Source organism: Lontra canadensis, unplaced genomic scaffold (genome assembly GCF_010015895.1).
Source record: "Lontra canadensis isolate GAN:19392208 unplaced genomic scaffold, GSC_riverotter_1.0 scaffold30, whole genome shotgun sequence".
In the NCBI taxonomy this organism is placed as follows: Eukaryota; Metazoa; Chordata; class Mammalia; order Carnivora; family Mustelidae; genus Lontra; species Lontra canadensis.
Window position 1 is genome coordinate 16,729,436 of NW_022631024.1, and position 20,493 is coordinate 16,749,928.

Here is a 20,493-nt window from a genome sequence, read left to right on the forward strand (position 1 = left end):
ATCAGACACCAAGTCGGCTCTGTCTTGCTCTGCACGTGTGGCCTGCATTTCCAAGACCACTTCATGGTCCAAGATGGCAGTTCCATATCCCACAGCAAGAGGAGGAAAAGAGAAGGGTGGGCCCCGTCCTGGTTTTCAAACAAGGTCACACACTCTTGACACTCCTCCTTTTTTTTTTTTTTTTTTAAGATTTTACTTATTTATTTAACAGAGAGAGACACAGCGAGAGAGCGTGTAAGCAGGGGGAGCGGGAGAGGGAGAAGCAGGCTCCCTGCTGAGCAGGTAGTCCGATGTGGGACTTGATCCCAGGACTCCGGGATCATGACCTGAGCGGAAGGCAGATGCCCAACAATTGAGCCACCCAGGTGTCCCTCTTAACCAGAGTGGGGGCGTGGGTCCCCTCCCTCAACTCTGGGCTGTTAGAAGTTGGCTGGCTAACAGTGATGCTGTGTAACTTCCGAGGCTGGGGTGTAGAAAATGATACGGTGTCTACATGGTTTTCTTGGGCTGCCAACGCTCGGGACCCAGCTCCATGGGGCAGAGGGGCCCAAGCAGAAAAGCTGAGGCCCAAAGCCCCCGGCCAATGGCTGCATCTGTCTGTAGCCATGCAGGTGAGTCATCTTGAGAAAGCTCCTCTAAGCCCTGGAGGGGCCGCCCTCGCTGGTCCCTGTGGTCCCCGGGGGTGCAGAGCGGATCTGTGTCTTCCCAGCCAAGCCCCGCCCACACTGGAAATCTGTGAGCGCAGTATGTGGTGGTTGTAGATTTCAAAACACTGAATTAACAAACACACATTTCTTACTGATTTATTTTTAGAAAGATTCGACTTATTGATTTTAGAGCGAGAGCCAGTCAGCACGAGTCGGGGTGGGGGGCAGGGGCAAGGGCAAATCTGAAGCTGACTCCCACGGAGCGCGGAGCCGCCGTCAGGAAATCAGAGACCAAGCGCCTGACGCCCAACCGGCTGAGCCACCCAGGCGCCCCCGCACTTTCTTATTTAGAAACAGTTTTAGGGTTACAGAAGAGCTGCAAAGACAGTAGATGGAGTTCCCATGGACCCTTCACCCGATACAAACGTCTTCCAATGACCACGTTTATCAAAAGAAAGAAACGAGCGTTGATGTACTGCTGCTATCCTCAGAGGTTAAGAAGGGTTTCTCCTCTTTTCCTGCCAGCGTTGGTTTTCTGCTCTGGGACCCCATCCAGGATACGGCCTTGTGTCCTTGGTCTCCTTCCATCTGTGATAGCTTCTCTCCGTCTTCCCTTGTGTTTCACAACCTTGACACTTTTTGGAGTAGCGGTCAAGAATTTTGCAAAATGCCCTTCAGTTTGGATCTGTTGAGTGTTTTCCCAAGATCAGAAGGGGGTATAGATCTTGGGGAAGAGCCCCACAGAGGGGGAGGGCCCTTTCCATGCCATCAGAGCCCAGCTACACCGAGGCTGGTTCTGGTGACCTTGACCTTGATGGTTAAGGAGGCGCCTGTCGGGTTTCTCCACCTCTCTGTCTTCACTAGTAGCAGGTCATTAAGTTCAGCCCACACTCAAAATGGGGGGGATGAACCACTAAATTGGGAGAGGGGGTTGTTGAGTGGCAGTAGGTGACAATAGAGACGGTGGCACCCAAAAGTGTCTCTGGGAGATAGTGGGCTGGGGGCTGTGTGGCAGAAGCCAGAAGGGGCTCGAGGGTGCCCCCCGGAGAGGGCTTAGAGGGGAGCAAGGGGAAGGCTACTGAGAGCAAGAGGAAGGGGAGCCCTGTTACGTATGTGGTGCCGGGAAGCGCGAGCGCTGGGCCTGGGGGAACCCGGAAACCTGCCCGGGGACTCAGGTAGCCTCTCAAGAGATTCTCAGCACAGGGCTGAAGACGTGGCTTCATTTCTTCTGGCTGCTGACAGCAAAATGCATGAGGAAGGATGGGTTAAAAAGGAAACTTTCCAGTTTTTTTAAGACAATTGAAAGGCAATGTAAAAGAGCCATAACTTGCCGGGTTTGAAAAGAAAATCGTTTCTCATTCCCAGCCTCTCCAGATGGCAAAAAAATCTCAAATTAAAAAATGGCTCTGGGGGCGCCTGGGTGGCTCAGGGGGTTAAAGCCTCTGCCTTCGGCTCAGGTCATGATCTCAGGGTCCTGGGATCGAGCCCCACATCGGGCTCTCTGCTTAGCAGGGAGCCTGCTTCCTCCTCTCTCTCTCTCTCTGCCTGTCTCTCTGCCTGCTTGTGATCTCTGTCAGTCAAATAAATAAATAAAAATCTCTAAAAAAAAAAAAAAAAAAGGCTCTGGGCAAAGATCGAACCCAGGCTGGACCCTTGGCGATAGCTCAGACGTACCCAACACAGTGCCTCATTTTGCCAGGTACCAACTGATGGCCTTTCAGTTCCAAATTCATCCGTCATTGCCTGATCTAGAAGATGGATCGGGGCCCTTTACATGTTTTTTTTCTTTGCTCACTGGTGTGATGTGAAGCATGGACAACAGGCACTGCAAGAAAAGGCGTGTTCCCCTTCTCTCCACCTTGGCCGGAGCCATGCTGGAGTGAGCTAGGGTCCCACAGAGGGAGGCTGCCCCCGCCCCGGGACCTAGCTCGGTCGCAATTCCCTCTGCTCGAGTTCAGTGGAAATTATGGTGGCTGCTTTCCTCTTCCCCAGGAAGATACAACTGTGGACCTTCGGCTAGGTTAGACAGCACGCTGTCCCTGAGCCAATCACAGCAAGTGTGTGTGCGTGTGTGTGTGTGTGTGTGTGCATGTGTGGGTCTGGGACGGAGACTGGCCAGGATTTCCTTACTGTGGGGTGGGGGCGGAAAGGGGGTGACTGACGGGGCCAATCTAACGGAAGCACGTGGACTGATGAGGGGGCAGACGGGAGTTCCCCAAAGGCAAGGTGAAGTTTTATTTTATTCCAAGAAGGGGTGACCCCAGGGTGGGGTCTGGATTCTTGTCATCACATGCTCTTACGGGGCTGGTGCCATTCACCACCACAGCTCGTGGTAGGATGGCATCGCTGACATGGGCCGGGTGGCCTGGGGCATGGAGTCGTCATTGGGCTGAGGCTCATGAGGACCCAGAACCCGTATGCAGTGAGGTGCGGTTCACTTTGGATAAGTGCAAACTATTAACCTTATCCCACTTGCTTCTGATCGTCAGTATTTCTATTCCGAGAAGGAAGGCGGCGGGCAGGACTGCTTTTGTCCTCAGTGCCCTCAGCCCTTCTCCCCGTGGACCGAGCAAGGCGCCCTGGGGTCTGGCCGGATAGTCCGGGCTGTGATCCCTCGCTGAGGACAAGTTACACGGCGTCACACGCTCACCCCCTTAAAGGCTGCCCAGGCCTCGGTGCATCAGCCCCACGGCCAGGAACTGACCATGCGGTGAACTGGTTTTCTCTTGCTGGTACGGTCTCCCGGCCCTCCCTTGGCTACCGCCCCTAAGTTTTTGAAAAAGTTTAGAACTACCTGCCTGCTTCCTAATTAGATCCCTGCTCTTTTATACTCAGAAGTTTTCTTGAACTTTGCTGGTTTGCAAACTAATGGAAAGAAACAGGAAGGACAGCAAATTAACTATGGCCTTTTAGCAATCATTAATTTGACCAAGGGTAGCCTTTGGAAATGAAAGGCCAGTGCCTATTAGCTTTAGGGGCATTGAGTGCAAAGTCAAATATCAAAAGGCCATGGCAAAAAAGGGACCCCGTTCTAATCAAGGCAGGGAGAGGCGGCACAGTCACAGAAATGCAGATAGGATTGGGAAGTGGGGCGGTGGTCTGGGCTTCTGACATTCTCTTCACAACACTCGCATTTTCTAAATGGTCTTAAATCTCTTGTGCTTAAGAGATGGTCTCCATGCACAGCCCAGGCTGCTCTGCATTGTCTGCAGGAGGCAGGCCATCCCCTGGCACTGACGTCAAACTTCTGGATTCTTCTCTGAGGCTTTTCTTTGGTGGTAAGGAGAGATGGGAGGGAGGCACAAAGGCACGGCAGGAGACAGAATGGGCTCCTCACGGACGACTTCCCCACAGCGTCCGTGCTCTGCCTGCAATGATTCATTGACAAGGTCGTCTGTGCCGTAGGGCCTGCTCCCCAGGGACATGTCAACTATCCCTCGCGCCCAGTAGGTACGCCCAGTAGGTGCACCCGGTAGGTGCACAACACCTATCTGGTGTGGTCACTTGCAAGACTTCTGCACCTGGAAGGCCAAATTCACCGGCCCAACTTCCCGATGAAGAACGCAGGCTCCGAGGATCAAAGGACTGGCCCAGGGCCACCTGTTCAGGACAGAGCAGTGCCCGAGACAGACCCAGTCCCTGCCCTCCAGACACTCTCGTGGGGGGTGCGAACGACAAGATACACCGCTCCCGTCCAAGGCCACGGATGCTCTGAGGAACTGAGGGAGGCGACGGGAAGGGACGGGAACATGTGCACTTCCACAGCGAAAGGTCAGGGAAGGGCTGTCTGATAGGGTGGCTCCCCGCGGGGGAGCGCGAGAGCCAGGCCGAGGTGGCGTTTATGCGGTCCTCTTCCACGCGGAGTGAAGGCCGTCTGGACTCAAGCTAATGAATGAGGTAGCGATGGAAGCAGTGACCTCTGCCATCGATCCAGTATTTACTACCTGTGGCCTGTGTCCAGCGTGTGCAGATGGTGTTTGGGGTAAATAAAACCGGCAGCTTTTTTAAAACAACCTCCGCCACCTGAGATCTCAGTGATGTAACATGACGAAGGGTTTGGGAGTTCACGTCCCTCACACAGAATATCCGCTGCAGAAGCTCCTGGCTGGGAGGCCCACCGAGCCAGCTCTTCTCCAGGGAAGGACTCAGGGATTCTCCATCTTTCCTTCACGTCCCGTTGCCATGTGGCGCTTCCGACATGGCCTCAGAAAAGGAGAGAGCACAAGAGAGGCAGGCCTTCTTGCGGTTCTGCGGGTGACGGGAAACTGCCGCTGACGCTCCACAGCCCCACTGAGATGCAAGGGATGTGGGACATGCGGTTCTGCTGGGTGCGTTGGAGCAGGAGGTAGTCTGGACGGGCCACCTCACCCCCCACCCCGCCAAGGACCATGTCCTCAGTCAGGCGCTGGACGGGCAGCGTAGCACGACCAGGATCCTCGCGATCTCTGCGTGCAGCAGAGCCGCCTTTGGGTCCAAACCAGCCCCTCCGGAGCTCTGCAGTGAGAGAGAAGACGCGTCTGCATTCTTTCAGCCACTGTATTTTGGGGCCTCTGGGCCACAGCAACTTAGCCTTTGTGAAATGGGAAAAAGCAGGTTTCAAAACAGTACACAGGACGCTCGTATTTTTGGCAAAAAATGGACACGCACAAACATATCCACAGGAGGGTAGGAGGGTCCGGGAAGACCGACGGTGAAGGGACTGGTCATGATCGTGTGCTGGTGGGAATTACGGATATTTTCTCTTTCGCTCATCCACATTATCTAATTTTCTATAAATGGAACACGCGCACTCCTCTAGTAATTAAGGAAGCAAGCGGACAGCTGGGAACCAGGGAAACGGAGCAGCACAGTTAAGGAACAAGCCGTCCCTCGGTGACAGGGCTCGCTGGTGGCCCAGGCCAGCTCCCAAGCTCACGGCCTCTCTCATCCCGCCCCCTTCCCCACCAGAGACACGTGACTATTTTGCCTCTGTCGGGCTTGGGCAAGCGCGGCCCCGATGAAGCCTGCTGCCGGCAGGACCCGCCTGGTCAGCTCGCACCGAACCCAAGCTCCTGCGGTCCCGGAGGACAGCCGATCTCCAGTGGAAATTTCAAACTCCATGAGCGCAGGGACAGGCGGGGGCTGCTCCTGAGTAACTAATCCGCGGAAAGCTGCTGAGACGGTGCTGTGCCTCCTGCTCATGAACCTTCCGGTGTATCTCTTCAAGCACTAATGACAGGGAGTAGCCAACCTGCAATTGAAAATTCAACTTGAAAGTGATTTTTGAGGTTCCTTTCCACTAACTGCAGGAAGCTGGGGTGGGGATGAGAGCGGGGGAAGGATGGCAGAGACGGGGAAGGAAACCCGCCTGTCCTAGAAAGGGAAGCCTAATTACTCCCTGAGCAGACGCAGACAGACTGGAAGGACTGACGGCAGGCAGGCTGGGCCACAGCGCTCGGCTCCCGCTCATCTTCCCGGCGCGCAACGGTGCAGGCCTGGAGGGGTCCGAGCAGGTGCAGGGGCACTGGTCCACCCTTTCCTGTCAAACGCAGGACAACGGAGGTTCACCGAGATCATCCTCAACGGAGATCACGCCCGCGGAGACGCAGTGGCTGGGAGGCACGGACAAGCAAGGGGAGTTGTCCTGCTCTGTCCTCTCGCCCACAGACCCGGTGGCCCGACGGTGCCTTCTGGCAAGTTGGCCAAGGTTCCGGATCTTGTGAGAATGCTGGTGGTGGGGCTGACGCCCCTTCTTCTCCCACTAGGGTGACCTTCGAGGCTCTCGATTTAGCATGAGGCCCGCACGGACAGTCTGAACGCAACGGAAAGTTTGCACATTAGCACTGAAAGTCCATGGTTTTGTGCCTGCAGCTCGCCATCAGTGGTGTGAAGTAGAAAAACATCACTCGACACCAAAAGGCCAATTCCCGATTTAGTTTAGGAAAAAAGTCTGGACGGCTGTGCTCAGACATCCTCATTCCACTCTGTTGGTTCCCCCCGGCCGGCCTGCTCATCAGCAGGAGCCGGGCTGGCAGAAGGCACAGGTAAATGCCCCGCTCCTTATCGAGGCGGAAAGCACCTGCGGGACGGAGACACCCAAGCCCTGGCCAAGGGCACCCGCCAGCAGACACACCCCAGCAGAGGGGACACTGGTCCTTTTCCCTCGGCCGGGAGGCTCTGCCGCTCCGTAGCCACAGGGCCCGATGACGTGGTCAGTCCCGTATCTAGCCCCTGGGTGTACTGCGGCGTGAGACCCTTTCCTGGTCTACACAATGAGGGGAAACACCACGTACCGACTTGGGACGGAGCACCTGGCACATAGCAGAGGTTGAGCTGCTGGGCGATAACTAAGTCACGTACTACACCTTGCAGGTCGGGTCTAGAGGTCACAGCAGACAGCCTAAGAAGTAGTATCTGCGTAGCACACACAGTGATGGCCACCCTCCTTTCTGGGAAGGGCACCAAGGGACAGTCCTGGGACCCGATGCCTTGCTCCCAGAGGCAGCTGGCCTCCCAGCTCCCCTGCCATTTGCCACCCTGGCACTGGTCCCAAGCCACTGGTCTCTACTTTGGCTGACTTTGGGTCAACAGGTTCTGTGGATTTTAATGGTTGACACAAAGCTAGTCTCCCTGGTTTCTCTGTCTCTCTCTTTTTTAAAAAAGGTTTCATTCATCTATTTGTCAGAGAGAGAGAGAGAGCGAAAGCACAAGCAGGGGGAGCAGCGGGCAGAGGGAGAAGCAGACTCTCCACTGAGCAGGGAGCCCGAAGTGGGACTTGATCCCAGGACCCTGGGATCACAACCTGAGCTGGGCAGATACTGAGCCACCCAGGCGCCCCTCGTGTCCATCTCTTGAAGCACCAAGCATTCACCCTTCCAGCCCCGCTCACCTTTCCAGACCTTACTACGTTTCCTTTCAGCTTTCCCCTCTCAGCACCAAAGAGCACAGGTGCCACAATGGGGAGGCCTTAATGGTTGACTGGCCCAACCCTTGTATTTTTCCTCTGGCTTTTATTTATTTATTTTTTAAAAGATTTTTATTTATTTGACAGAGATAGATCACAAGTAGGCAGAAAGGCAGGCAGATAGAGAGAGGGAAGCAGGCTCCCTGCTGAGCAGAGAGCCCGATGTGGGGCTCGATCCCAGGACCCTGAGATCATGACCTGAGCCGAAGGCAGAGGCTCAACCCACTGAGCCACCCAGGCGCCCCATTTCCTCCTGCTTTTAATTAGGGAAAGATTTTTAGAAAAGTATATAAAATATAGGAAAAATTATAAAACACAGGAACAGAAGAGCAATCATCACCAACATGCACAATGCCCAGCCGCGGTGAGTGATCAGCTCATGGCCAGTCTTGGTGTGTCTGTGAAACCCCACCCCCCAGCTTCCCTCTTGCACAGTCGCTATCTGTCTTCATCTTACAGAACACAGACAGGGTGATACCAAGGAATGGTGACTTGTCTGAGCCCCCACCACCGGGAGCGGGGGACCAGAGTTCAGGCCCTGGCCGTGCGTGCCCGCCCCCCACCCGCTGCTATAGGCACCTGCGCTAGAATTCGCATTTCTCTCTAACGGTGACACTTCCCTGCCTCATTTATTTAAAGTGGAAACTTTACACCTTCCTGTACATGGGAAACAAGCATCATTTGTCACAAATGGAAGGTATCCTAAACATGACACAGAGAAAACAATGTCATTAAGTAGCAACTCCTGCTTGCTGGGGGCTCTGTCAAGCTGGCTCACTCTCTCCTGAACTCGGAGGTTGGCAGGAGTTAGATCCCCTGGTACCAACGGGGTCTGCTCAGGTCTGGTGCAGTCAGGATCTAAACAGTTAAAAATCCACATAGCCTTCTAGAAGGCGCTCTCTTTACTGTGATTTCACCAGCGGCTCACTCCCCCCCGCCCCACGCCCCCCATTTCAACGCCTCTGACAGGTGCTGTCAGCCAGCTGGCGGTCATGACGTACTGTCATTTCCACGTGCTCCAACCTGGTCACAGCTGGTGATACTGTCCTCACTGCACATGACAACGCACACTGGAGACCCGCGGAGGGGGTGGGGGGGCCAGTCTACACGCCATTTCAACGCCTTAGAAAGGATGGGCAGCAACGGGACAAGAGGTTGTCACAGACCCCACGTCCTCAATTTGGGATGTTCTCACAAAGCGACAAAAAGCGTCTTATGAGAATAAGAAGGGAAGAGACCCACGGGCCAGCAAAGCCGTGCTGTAGTCTGTCCCCTGCTCGACAAGGAGACCCCGGGCAGGAGAAGCTGCCAGCCCCCTTGGAACAGATGAAAGACGTTTCAGAGCAATGAAAGGCTGGTGTGAGCGACTCCCGTGTCACACGGGATTCTCAGGAAGGCCTGGGTCGTGGCTGAACTGGCAGCATGTTGCCTTTCTTAATGGTTCGTGAGGTCGTGGTGCCTCTCACGAGCGGTAACAGCTGGAATGGTGTTTAGTCTGTAATCACTGTCTGTATGGAAGCGTTCTGGCTGCCTCTCAGCACACGTCCCCGGACCGGGCACTGGAAGCGTGCCCATCTCCTGGATGGGGTTCTCACACTGCGGTCCCCAGCAGACTCCCCCAGGGGCTTGCTGACAATCAGACTGCTGGACCTCACCCCACGACATCTTCTTCCATTGGTCTGGGGAGGGGCCTGAGGCTCCGTGTTTTTACTCAGCCCCAGGATGCTGCTGCTGGACCACACCCCGAGAGGCAGGGGCCTATCCTTTCCTCCGCACTAAATCCCCTTTGTCCTCAGCTCCTTTGAGCCCGGTGAAGGTAGGTGGGGAAGGCGCGAGCGGTACCAGCACACAGGGAAGAACCACCCATTCTCTGGACATCTCGAGAAGGCAGTGACTCGCTGGCATCTTCATAGCAAGGAGATGGTTGGGTTGGGAAAGCTCTAGGAAACTCCCCCTTCCTTCAAGACCCTCGCCAGGTCAACGTCTCTTCATATAAACAGATGACGTACTGGCGTCAAGGCTCTGCATGAACTGGGCCGGCATCTGTTCACAGTAATATTTAGGATAAAACATGGGACAAACAAGCCAGGTGTCCTTCTCATGCCTGCTTACATGTGTTCTAGCTGGTAACATGGGCAGATTCTTTCCCCTTTGGTACGTATGTGTGTTACTGCTTTAGCAGAAAGAAACATGTGTGTGCTTTCTTCCTCAAAAAGAACAATCCATTTTGTAAACTGCAAAAACGTCTCTGAAATGGAATATTTGCCAACACTGTCCTCTCTCCTAAAAGCAAGAAGCAAGGAAATATGTCCTCGGAAAGAACAATGTTTTAAACACAGACGTTACTAAGTGTTTTTGTTTTTTTTTTTCAAAAGGCCCAGATCCGCTCACATGTTCACTCAACTGAGTGCAGGAGGTGCTTTAAGAAATAGGAGACAAAGCCTTGTCCGGGATACGAAAGGTTTACTGCTTATTAAAAAAAAAAAAAAATAAGTTACCAAACCAAACCAAACACCCAGCGTGACAATATGCATGAACATGGGCTCATTTAAACGATAACGGCTCATGAAAGTGACCTAGAACACAGACCCAGGAGAATCAATTCGCCAGCGCTGCTAACATGCGAGAAAGAAACAGGCCGCATAACCGTCTTATTCTGAGTTCTAGAAAGGTCCTCTCTGCCTTCCATAAACCAGTGACTGTATAATTAGTCCCAAACACACGAGATGGAATGTGCCGGGGAAGCAGCTCCGCCTTAAAGCAGGACTGCTTGACGGTCGGTGCAGAGCGTAGACCTGGGTCTGGGCCGTGAGGACAGGTCTGAGCCATCCTCTGACTGAGGGCTCGTCTGGGAAGGTGCTGGGCGGGGCCGACAGGCCCACCGGGCTGGGGCTGGGGCTGGGGCTGGGTCACTGTCGGCAGGTGTCGTGGAAGGCTTCGAGGGTTCGGAAATCCCTCCACGTCGGGGGAAGGCCATCTTGTAGAAACTTCCCGCAGCGCTGGCACGGGGCCTGGAACAGCTTTATGTAACTTCTTAACCAGGTCTAAAAAGAGAAGTGAGGAGAGAAATAAAAGAAATGGGATCCGGGTGCTTCCAATGTCATCCTTCCTGTCAAGCCCAATGACCTCGAGGCCAGAGAACTCAAGTTGGCTGTGACCCAAAAGACGGCCCGTGATTTCAGAGCGTTGCACGCAGAATCCACAAGGTCACAAGGCCGCTGATTCTCAGTTGTGGCGCTGCCCCAGGCACCCCCCCCACCCCCGCAGCTGAGGGTATTTTTAAAAAATAGGAATTCCTGCTCCCAGGGGCAGGAAGTGCTCCCTGGAGGAGTGGCCATGCACTGGCGCACAGCCTGGGGCTCGGGGCCACACTCAACCACATTTCAGTCCTGTGTCCCGTGACCCCTGAAAATGCGCACTGGTCCTCGCCTCGCTCCCGGCCGAGGAGCGGGCACGGACGCTGTGGAGGGAGACTCCGCGTCGATGACAGTGTTCGAACTCTCTACTGAGGTCAACATGCCTTCTTCTAATCTGATTTCAGAGGTCATCGCTCACGGTCACAATGAGGCCCAGCGCACCTGGGGGAGGGCAGGGACACCCTGGTGCCACTGAATAACATAATAAGAGGTGAATACACACTTGAGTGGTTCAGAGGGCAGGGTTCTCCCCGGCGTCATACATAAGGATGAGACTCCCGTAACTCAATTCTCAAACTCAAGGAGATTTGCTACAAAAAAAAAAAAAAAAAAAAAAAAAAAAAAACCCAACCCAACCCAAACTCCACAACAACAGGCAAGCAAGTTAAGCAAGTTCTCACTGCGACAGGGGCACATGAATATCATCCTTTAATGTCCTCCTGAATTATGTCGATAAGAGAAAATTGTTCTTTCAAGAGGGGAGGTCGAGTTTATTGATACAAATCCTCTGTCTCCATCACAGCTGCCTTGGCGGTGGCCGACTGTGGCCCATCGCTGCCGTCCCCCTTCCCACGGCCAGGTGGCCGAGGTTCTGGCTGTAAGTGCGCGGCGGTCGATGACCGTTCAGCTGGACTGTTGATCCTCCAGTGGCGACCAAAGCCAGATCCTCCCCAAATCCCAGAGTCAGTTACCAAAGGGAAACTGGGCATGACATGTTAGGTTAAAAAGCAAGACCGTCTATCTGTCCAAAAAGGAAGAGCTCGCGGAGGCTGTCAGAGGACCGTCCTCCCGACGCACGAGAGAGCCCCTCACGTGGCTCTGCCGCGCGCCCTGGGCTGCTCACTCACCCCGCAGCGCCGTGAGGCTTATCAATAAGTCGGGCTTGTGTCTTCCAAGAAATGAACTGCAGGTTCGCTAAGAAGCTCACTTGCTGAGGCAAAATGACGTGATGACGCGGCTGAGCGCTACTCCACCTGGCTGTCAACACTGATTTGGACTTGCTAACAGGTAGGTCTTCCAGTAGGTCTCTAACTGGCAGCCTTCCCAGCATGCACTGAGAAGGGAGCTTCAGCCGCAGCGAGAGAGGGAGCCCACCATGGGGAGAGCACGAAGCCATGTCTGCATGATGTGGACACACATAGCTGCCATTCTGGCTGGAAGCACCGAGCTCGGGCCGACCGGGGGGTCACATGGCAGACCTGGGCAGAGGCATGCAAATGAGCCAGCCCCCGGGGCGGCGGCAGGCTCTGACCCGCAGCGCTCGCTGACGTCGGTGGTGCCAATGTTCTGGTTCAATTTCGAGCTACCAGTGGTCGGATAACCAGGTTGCAAAATTCTCGACATTTCACAAGAGCTGGCAGGAGCCGATTCCAACACACCAGTACAATGGCTGTCTGGCTGTTTTGGGGTCACTCCCCAACCTGAGCTCCAACCTGAGAATGTACATGTCTTGGGGGGCACTTCAGGAGTTGCCTTAGTCATTGGCACCTGCTCAGCACCAAGCACAGGGCCTGGCATAGATGAGGCGCTCAATAAGTATCTACTGACTGAATCAATGTGGGTAGCTGTGTTGGGAGATCACTTCTGAAACCACCATTTGTTCAGCCTGACAGAGTACACCAGTTAATTAAGTGGGAAACGGATTCTCATAAATCCCTTCCCAGTGTAAAGAAAGCCTCAGTTCTCCAGGCTGGCCCGTCTCCCACGGCGAGGCCCCGAGGCCCAGAGGCAGAACAGCTACCTTCTGAGCCTCCCGCTCTGACCTGGGGGGAGCTGAGGTTTTCGAAGGAGACGTGCCTCCTGAGGCCACTCACCATGAAGGACCTGACCACGACGTCTGGCATCTGGGGCAGCTGGTAGTGTAGCAGGGCGGTGGTGGCGTGGTCTGTCACCTGGAACCAGGGACAATGACAGGGGTTAGAGGCCACTCCAAAGCAGTACAGAGAAAAGAAAACCAACGCGTTCCCTTTCTGTGATAAAGCGATCTGAAGGAAAGGGCATCTAAAACAAAATCTCAAGTACGAAAATCAGTGAACAAAGCTGGGGAGCAGGAGTGTCATAGGCAGAGGACACCAAGCATTCAGGCCTGGAGGTAGGAGGAGTGAGTTCCAGCAACAATTGGAAACCGCAGCGGGGGGGTGGCGGGGATGTGCACCTGAGAGGAGGGCCATGGCCCACAGCCAGCGGAGGGGGGAAAGGCCAGCAGGCCCCAGAGATTTTTAGCTAAGTCACTGCAGGAGGAGACTGCATGGATGCAAAGAAGCATTTCCACCTGTCCACATTCGACTTCATCTTCACATTGGAATAACGTCCCCGGCGGGGAACTGGTCTTTCTGCTTCCTATAATTCTCATTCTGTCTCACAGTTTGTTGTCAGAGAGATTTTGGATTCCATCACCCAGAATCTGGCAATTTCTCATGATCTTTCCCTTGGGTCTCACAGTTCCTACTACCCTTCCGAGGTGCCTTGCCACTCAAAATGTGGTTTTCTCTCCCTAAGCTGGGGCCCGTCTTCAGCATCCTGGTGAGCCACACACCCACTGTCTCCAAACTCCAAGTGGAGGCTTTATCAGCAGGGCTGAGAGCAAGACTGCTTTAGGCCTTCTAGAGGCAACCGGTGACCAGACAAGGCACTGTGGGCTTAAGCCCCCAACTACTTAATCTCTCTGGGTCTCAGTGTCCCTTCTGGAAAACAAAGGAGTAATCTAAGATCCCTTGTAGTTCTGAAATGTGACACCAGAAATTGCTAATGCCTGCCACAAATCAGCAAATTAATAAATAATATACCTGATTTGACAGTTGTTCAAAGTCCTGGTTTAGCTGACTGTCTTCAATAGGATTCTTGTCATTATAAATGTTGTGGTTAAAAAACAAAATGAAACAAACAAACAGTAAAACCCCATGTAAAATGTTCAACTCTGAGCAGGAGTAACGTGGGTCTACCTGGTGTAGACTTCCCCAGTTTCTACATGTCCTCGGACACCACGTGATGTGCCAATGGACCTAAGTGGCAGGGGACAAAGCCGTCAGGTGGAAGGAACCCAGAGAGGCTGCTCCAGGCTCCACATGGTGAGTTTGCAAACGATCTAGTAGTCAGTCTAGCTGTGTCCATGCTCAAGGTCAGAGAGGCCATGCTCCAGACAGAAGACAGAGGCTCCCTAGCTTATAGAACCTGAGCCTCACTTCCCCTAAATAAATGGCCGTGCTTGGAAAGCCCCTCCCGCCCAGCCAGGCTGCAGCCCTGCCTGTCTCCCCTCCCTTCTGCTCCTCTCGTCTCCGGACAAGCACTCTTTCCCTGCTGGACTTCCGTGGCCTGCCTGGTGGCTGGAGAAGCCACAAGATGAATAGCTCTGTGGGGTCAGGATCATGCCCATCTCGTTCATGCTACGTCCCCAAGGCCTAGAACACCGCCCAGCACCCAGCAGCTGCTCAATAAATACATATTTGTTGGATCAAGAAATAAACTTAAAAATGCCCACTCACCAAAGGCTACCTACCAGGAACACCTGTGCTGACTTTCTTGGAAACATAAGCTACGGGTCACAGATCCAACACTGCTGAGAAATTGTTACCCAAGTGACTTTCAGATAAGTGGTACTTATCCTTCCAAGTGCAGACTGTTTTTATTTTAAGCATTTCTGACAGACAGCTTTCTAAAATGAGCAATGCTTTTTTTTTTTTTTTTTAAACAGTAGTAATGATAACTTGGCAAGATGGTGGGTGGTGATTGTGGGGTGAAATTATGGCCATAAAAACACAGCAAAGCAAACTGGGCCCCATGGCCCCTGAGCTCGGAGGCTGCTTCCTGCCCACCCAGACCCATCACTAAATAAAACCACCCGTGCACATGCCATTTTGTGGAACATTTACGAAAGAGAGTTTCTGGAGAATTCTTTCTCCAGCCCCTGCTATTTACTTTACAATGCTTCTAACAAGCCCTGCCCCCCATGTCAGTGCTGTCATAGCCGCGAAGCCAGGCTAGCTGCTCACTGGTGGCATGCTGTCCCCTAGCTAGGGATGCGCTCCTTTCCCCAGATGCGGGGAGCTTGTCACTAGTCCCAGGGAGTCCACTTCAGCTGTCCACTTCAGCAGACTGAGCAACTGTCCTGGGGCCAAATTCCCCAGTCACACTGGCTGTCCAGAGGCCAGGGCCCAGGTTGGCCTGCTTTGTTTGGCTGCACGTTTTCTTTGCTGTTCTTTGTCGAATTTGTAACAGGAAACATTGTATATGCCCAACATATAAAATTCGGCAGCACACTGGAAGTTAACGGAGGTGGGTGTACTCTGCTTCTCATTTTGAAGAGGAGGAGACGGAGACTTCCAGAGGTTGGGCAGGCGGCTGCTCACACAGCTGGGGAGGGGCAGTGGGGGCCCCAAGCCTGGACCACCCCTCCCAACCCGGCTGGCAATGCAGGTTCTGGAAAAGGCACAGGCCCCAGGGGCCCGGGCATCGTCTGCCTCGAGTCCCAGCCCAGTGAAGTCCTCAGTGCACCAGAGGCCCAATGAGAAGCCCAGGTCAGGAGATGTGCAAACGTGGCTGCTGGACAGCTGGGCACTTGAGAGCAGAACAACCGACCAAATGGACCAGAAAATCCTCCGGGTCCTGCTCCAGATCCAGCTTAGCGCTCTTTGGCCTCTGGCTCCTGAAGAGGGTGCCTCATTAGTTTCTCTATTAGTAGGCTGGGAATCCGGCCCAATTTAGCCACTTTTTCACAAGGTCCAGTACAAACTACTCCTTTATATTGTCAAACGGTGGCAGTTTTTTCTTGTGCTGATACGATCATTTAATTTCCCCACTTTCCCATCACAAATGACAGACATCTTACTAGAAGGAGACAGAACTGACAGATTTGTTGTATTTTCTCTCTCTTCCTCACAAACTCCTCCACTACTAGTTTTGGGTTTCCTGTGACCAAACTCCAAAGCACCAGGCTCATCCACAGCTGCAGAGTGTAGGGAAAACTCACCTGCGATGGTCCTCCTTTCTGTCAAGCATTCTACCTTCACTGTTTTCTTGTTTTAAACTTTTCAATAACGAAGTTTTTTGTTGTTGTTGTTGTTTTGTTTTGTGTTTTGCTCAGCATCCAAGATTTTGAAGAAAAAAAAAATCAGGCTGGGAGGCAACAAAAACATCTTGCTATTAACCAATTCAATTTAAATCTACTCTGTGCCAGCCCAGTCAAGGCTTGGGCCCCACCATAATGGCCCCAAAGGTACAGCTCCCAGGATTCCACTGGGAGATCAAAGCCACCCTGCCCGGTGGGGGAGGCAGAGGAAGGGCACTAATGCTTCCCAAAGGGGAGGCCATTCATCCCTCCAGTGAGTGCGGTTAGGAAAGCCCTGAGAACAGATCAAAGCAGACCTCAAGCTGAGCAGTGGCAAGGGAAGGAGGAGCAAAGTAACAACAGACCAGCAAGACAGGGGACCCCGTAGAGAGAAGCAGAGGGGACCTGATGCCAGGTCAGCAGCGAGGGCAGGAGAAGTTCAGGCACAGAGGGACCGGGCCACTCAGAAAGCCGTGGGCGGGGCGCCCTGCGGGCTCAGTGGGTAGAGGGTGCAACTCTTGATCCCGGGACTGTGAGTTTGAGCCCTCCGCTTTGGGGGCAGAACTTATTTAAAAATAATAAAACCGAAAAGCAGTGAGCAGACAGCCACACAGGGGCTTTGCCGCCGAGAGCTGTCCCTTTCCACTTCCGGGCAAGGACCACTGCAGACGCCGGGGCTCGGTGTGGGGCGCCCTCCCCCGGCCGGCTCACTGCCGGTGGGTTCCTGAGGAGGGTGACACCCCCGCGGCCATCACGGATCTGAGGGGCTTTATCAGTCTCCCCGTCAGCTTCCTCTTCCTCCTCTGCCAACCGGGGCTTCCCGAAATTCTCTCCCCAGCTCAGACTGGCAGGGAAGGTCTTCAGGCACCCAGACTGGCGGGGAACTAAGCTCCGAGGGAGAAAGGAATCTTCCAAGAGCCCTTGAGACAGCTGTCAGCCAGCACGCTGGGGCAGGAGATGCCAGTCATGACAGGGTCCTGAAACTCCTGCACCATGTTGTGCGCGAGGAGCTTCTGCCGTCTGCAGCCCGAGAGCGGGAGGGTGCGCGGGACATCACGAGTCATGGCAGCCGGAGGCAAAGCGGAGCTGCAGCCGCGCTCGAGGTGGTCTACACCACACGGCGTGGCAGGAGTCGGCACGGGTCTGAGCGTGGTCTGCTACATTCTAGCTGCAGGACCTTGGACAAGGGTTCACTGGCCGGGGCAGGGAAGGCACTAGAACAGCAGCACCCGCCCTGCCGTGGGTCTTCCGGGTGTTCTCTGGCCCCATCCTCACGGCCACGGCGGGAGGGCGCTGTGATGAGCCCGCCCGTTCCCGAGAGAGGAAGGGGTCCCGGGAGGTCAAGTGTCCGGCTGCTCAAGCAGCTCCAGAACCGCACGGCAGGCGCCTGCGCCCTGACAGAGGCCGCAAGGGTGCGGAGAGGTGGCACACCCAGGCCACCCCCTCCGTACAAGGGAAGGGCCCTCAGGTCTCGGAGGAGGCAGGACTCGGTGCCCAGCTCTTGCCACTCACATGGCTCTCCCTCTGCCTCTTGCCCCTTGTCACAGCCCCGGCGCCTATCCCACTGGGCCCCCCAGAAGGTCTCTGGGTTGAGTCTCCCTGCCACGCAGAATGAGGGGGCACGGGGCAAACTTTTGAGAGCTGGCAGCATTCGGTCGGCAAGCACACGTTAATGAAGGGAAATCCAAAGAACGTTGTGAAAGAATGGGGGGGGGCTGCTACCCAGAGGGGGGTCCTCTGTTACATTTGGCACATCAAGTCCAAATTCATCTTCCCACTGGTGGCCTCTGGCCAGCTGTGGGGCCAAGAGCACAGGGCTGGGGCCGGCAGGGCTACTTCCTGCTGAAGGTCATGGTGACCACAAAGACTGTGCTTAACCTGTCAGGGAAGAACAAAGGACGGAGTGGGGACAAACAGAGTCGGCGAGACACAGAGAGGGCAAAAACTCTCAACATGCTATCACTCCTCAGCAGTTTCCTCTTCTAAAAAGACCGTCCGTGCTGCAGATCTTTCTCGACTCACGATGGCGTTAAGCTGGAGATGCAGCCGATACACGTCACCCGGCCTCGCTCACACGTGCTCCGAGTGCTCTCGCTCGCCTACAGCCGGGCACTCGTCTGACACAAAGCCGATTTTATAATGAAACGCAGGGTGTCTTATGTAACGTACTGAAGACTGTACTCAGAGCACCGCACAGAGCTGCCGTCAGCGGGCAGTGGGGGGTCGGTGGCCCTCATGAAGGCGGGGCTGGCCAAGGGCGGCTGCCGCCAGCTTCACGAGACAGGATCATACCCCTCGCTCATCGCTAGCTTGAGACCCAGACTCAAACCTGGAAGTACTGTTTCTACTGAATGTGTGTTGCTTTCGTACCCTGTAAGGGCGAAAGATCTTAAGTTGAGCCTCTGTGAGTCAGGGAGCGGCCGTACTGCATTATTTGGTGGCCCGGGGCCTGTCCTCAGGGGTTCCTGGGCTCCCCAAGGGTGTAGGCATCACCCTGCCTGTGTGCGGCCCTCCAGGCTGGGGCGGAGGGCTCGCAGAGCAGCCGAGGCCAGGAGCACGGAGGTGAGGCTGTGCGGGGGGCACCATCCCTCAGCTTCTAAAAGGGAATCCAGGCTGGGGGCCAGGATGTGTGTGGTTACAAAGCTCCCCAAGGTGACTGTGACGTCAGCAGGACTAGGGACCACAGATGAACGGGCCGCTGCAGGCCACTGCCTGCTTCCCACCAGCAGGGCGAGGGCTGCGGCCAGTGGCACTGAGCCGGCTCTGGGCTCTGGCAGTGACACTGCGCTTCCTACTGCAACGGGCCGATGGCACAGAGCTAAGTGTTTGCCAGCACACGGCCCATGGGGCCCGAGGCCACCCCCACTAAGCCAGCAACGCTGAGGCTTCTATTAAAAGTGTGTCCCACAAGATGAATAGGGAAAGTTAAGTGCCCAAGTGTTTAGGAGTTGCTTATTTAAAAGAGAAGCCTTGTAGAGGCCCAGATTCCGGCTTCCCTCCAGCCAATACCTGCTTCTACTTCCTCCGAAGAGAACGTTCTCTGTGGCCTACGTTAACATAACCAAAGGCAACGTGCTGGGAAAGGTGATGTGCAGCTGTCAGGAGACAGGGTTCAGTCCTGGATTCATCGCTAATTATCTGGGTGACCTTGGCCGCATCACTCTCCCGCTGGCCCTGGTAGAGGAGCTCGAGGCTGGATCACTGGCAGCCCTGGGTCTAGGTTTTCAGTGGACACCGCTGCAGGGCCTGGCTGCACGGCCTGAGGGCACATCCCTGCGGAGTTCCACCCTGAGGCCACCCAGCGGTGACATTAAAGCCCTTTGTTCTAAGAAAAAGGACGAGCCCATCTGCCCCACTCCAGGAACCCACCCACTGCCTGATGTGTGTGACCTACCACCTCAGCCTCTAGTTACCGAGAGCTCGGAGAACCCAGCTCAGAACCAGGGAGACCGTCAGCGCGGAGCAGCTCTTGGTGCTAGAAGCCTCCCAGATGGGCTTCAAAGAGGCACCAACCAAACACAGGCCACTTGGTTGTACCCACGCCACAAATCAAAGAATAAAAATGAACTTTCACTCACTGGATGTGCTCGAATGCTCCACAAGGAGATCAGCTCAAGAGCTTCGGGTCTCTACTCAGGGTTCCGCCAAGGACAGACCCACCCTTAAGGAGAGGGCCACTGGAAACATCATGGAATGAGAATTTTCTGTGTGGGTCCAGCAGTCAAAGACGTGAACCTCGTGTGTTAAACGTTTCAAGAGACCGTGATCCCTGCCAGCAACACGGCTCCAACGAGGAGCACTGGCTTTATGAAGAATATGTAAAAACCAGTCCCAGAAGTACTCATTCCGTGACAAGAGAAGCCATCATGATTTCAAAATGGGAATGCTATGAAGTCAGTCCTGACAGTGCTGGGGGGCAGGGGGCTGGGGGTGATGGGGAAGGGAGCAGGGACATGCCTCTAAAAGTGGGGTAAAAGTGCAGTAGAGTGGAGGCAGGCGGTTTCATTTTTATCATGTGGCCCTAGTCTCCAATCTGCGCCCTGGCTTTGTATGCTGCGGGTTCACAAGGCCAGGAGGCCCGAGGAGGAAGCATCGCAGTCTGGGGGGACTGGGGATTACTCAGACAAGATCAATACTTCCCTCTCTGCCCGATGAAGGGGCCATCGGCATGGGCTTTGCAGGGTTTCTAACTGTCCCCCAGAGCCTGGTGGCGCGGCTGGGGGTAAGAGCAGAAGCCGGGCTGTCCGGGCGGGAACAGGTGGACACGGGCCCTGCTGCTTCATTGCGCTGGAAAAGTGGCCACCGTTTCAAGATCAAGCTCTGTTTGAGGAGGGTGAGACCTTGTCTATAAAGTACCGAACACAGCCTGTGGCACGTGCCAGGGCCTCCGTAAAGGTGTCTTTTTTTTTGGTTTGAGGGTTTCACTCCAATCTCTTTAGAGCT

The 20,493-nt window shown here is 54.6% G+C and overlaps 1 protein-coding gene across 1 annotated transcript in view; it reads right to left on the reverse strand.

Moving 5' to 3' along the window:
• Positions 1–9,619: 9,619 nt before the first annotated feature.
• The window catches only part of MED27 (mediator complex subunit 27), a 192,642-nt gene continuing 181,768 nt past the window's right edge, over positions 9,620–20,493 (reverse strand). Inside the window, exons 7-8 of the mRNA XM_032866130.1 lie at positions 12,821–12,898; positions 9,620–10,634 (exon numbers count right to left, since the gene is read on the reverse strand). Of these exons, the coding sequence (XP_032722021.1) occupies positions 10,500–10,634; positions 12,821–12,898 (213 nt within the window). The 3' untranslated portion in view covers positions 9,620–10,499. The remainder of the gene's footprint in view (positions 10,635–12,820; positions 12,899–20,493) is intronic.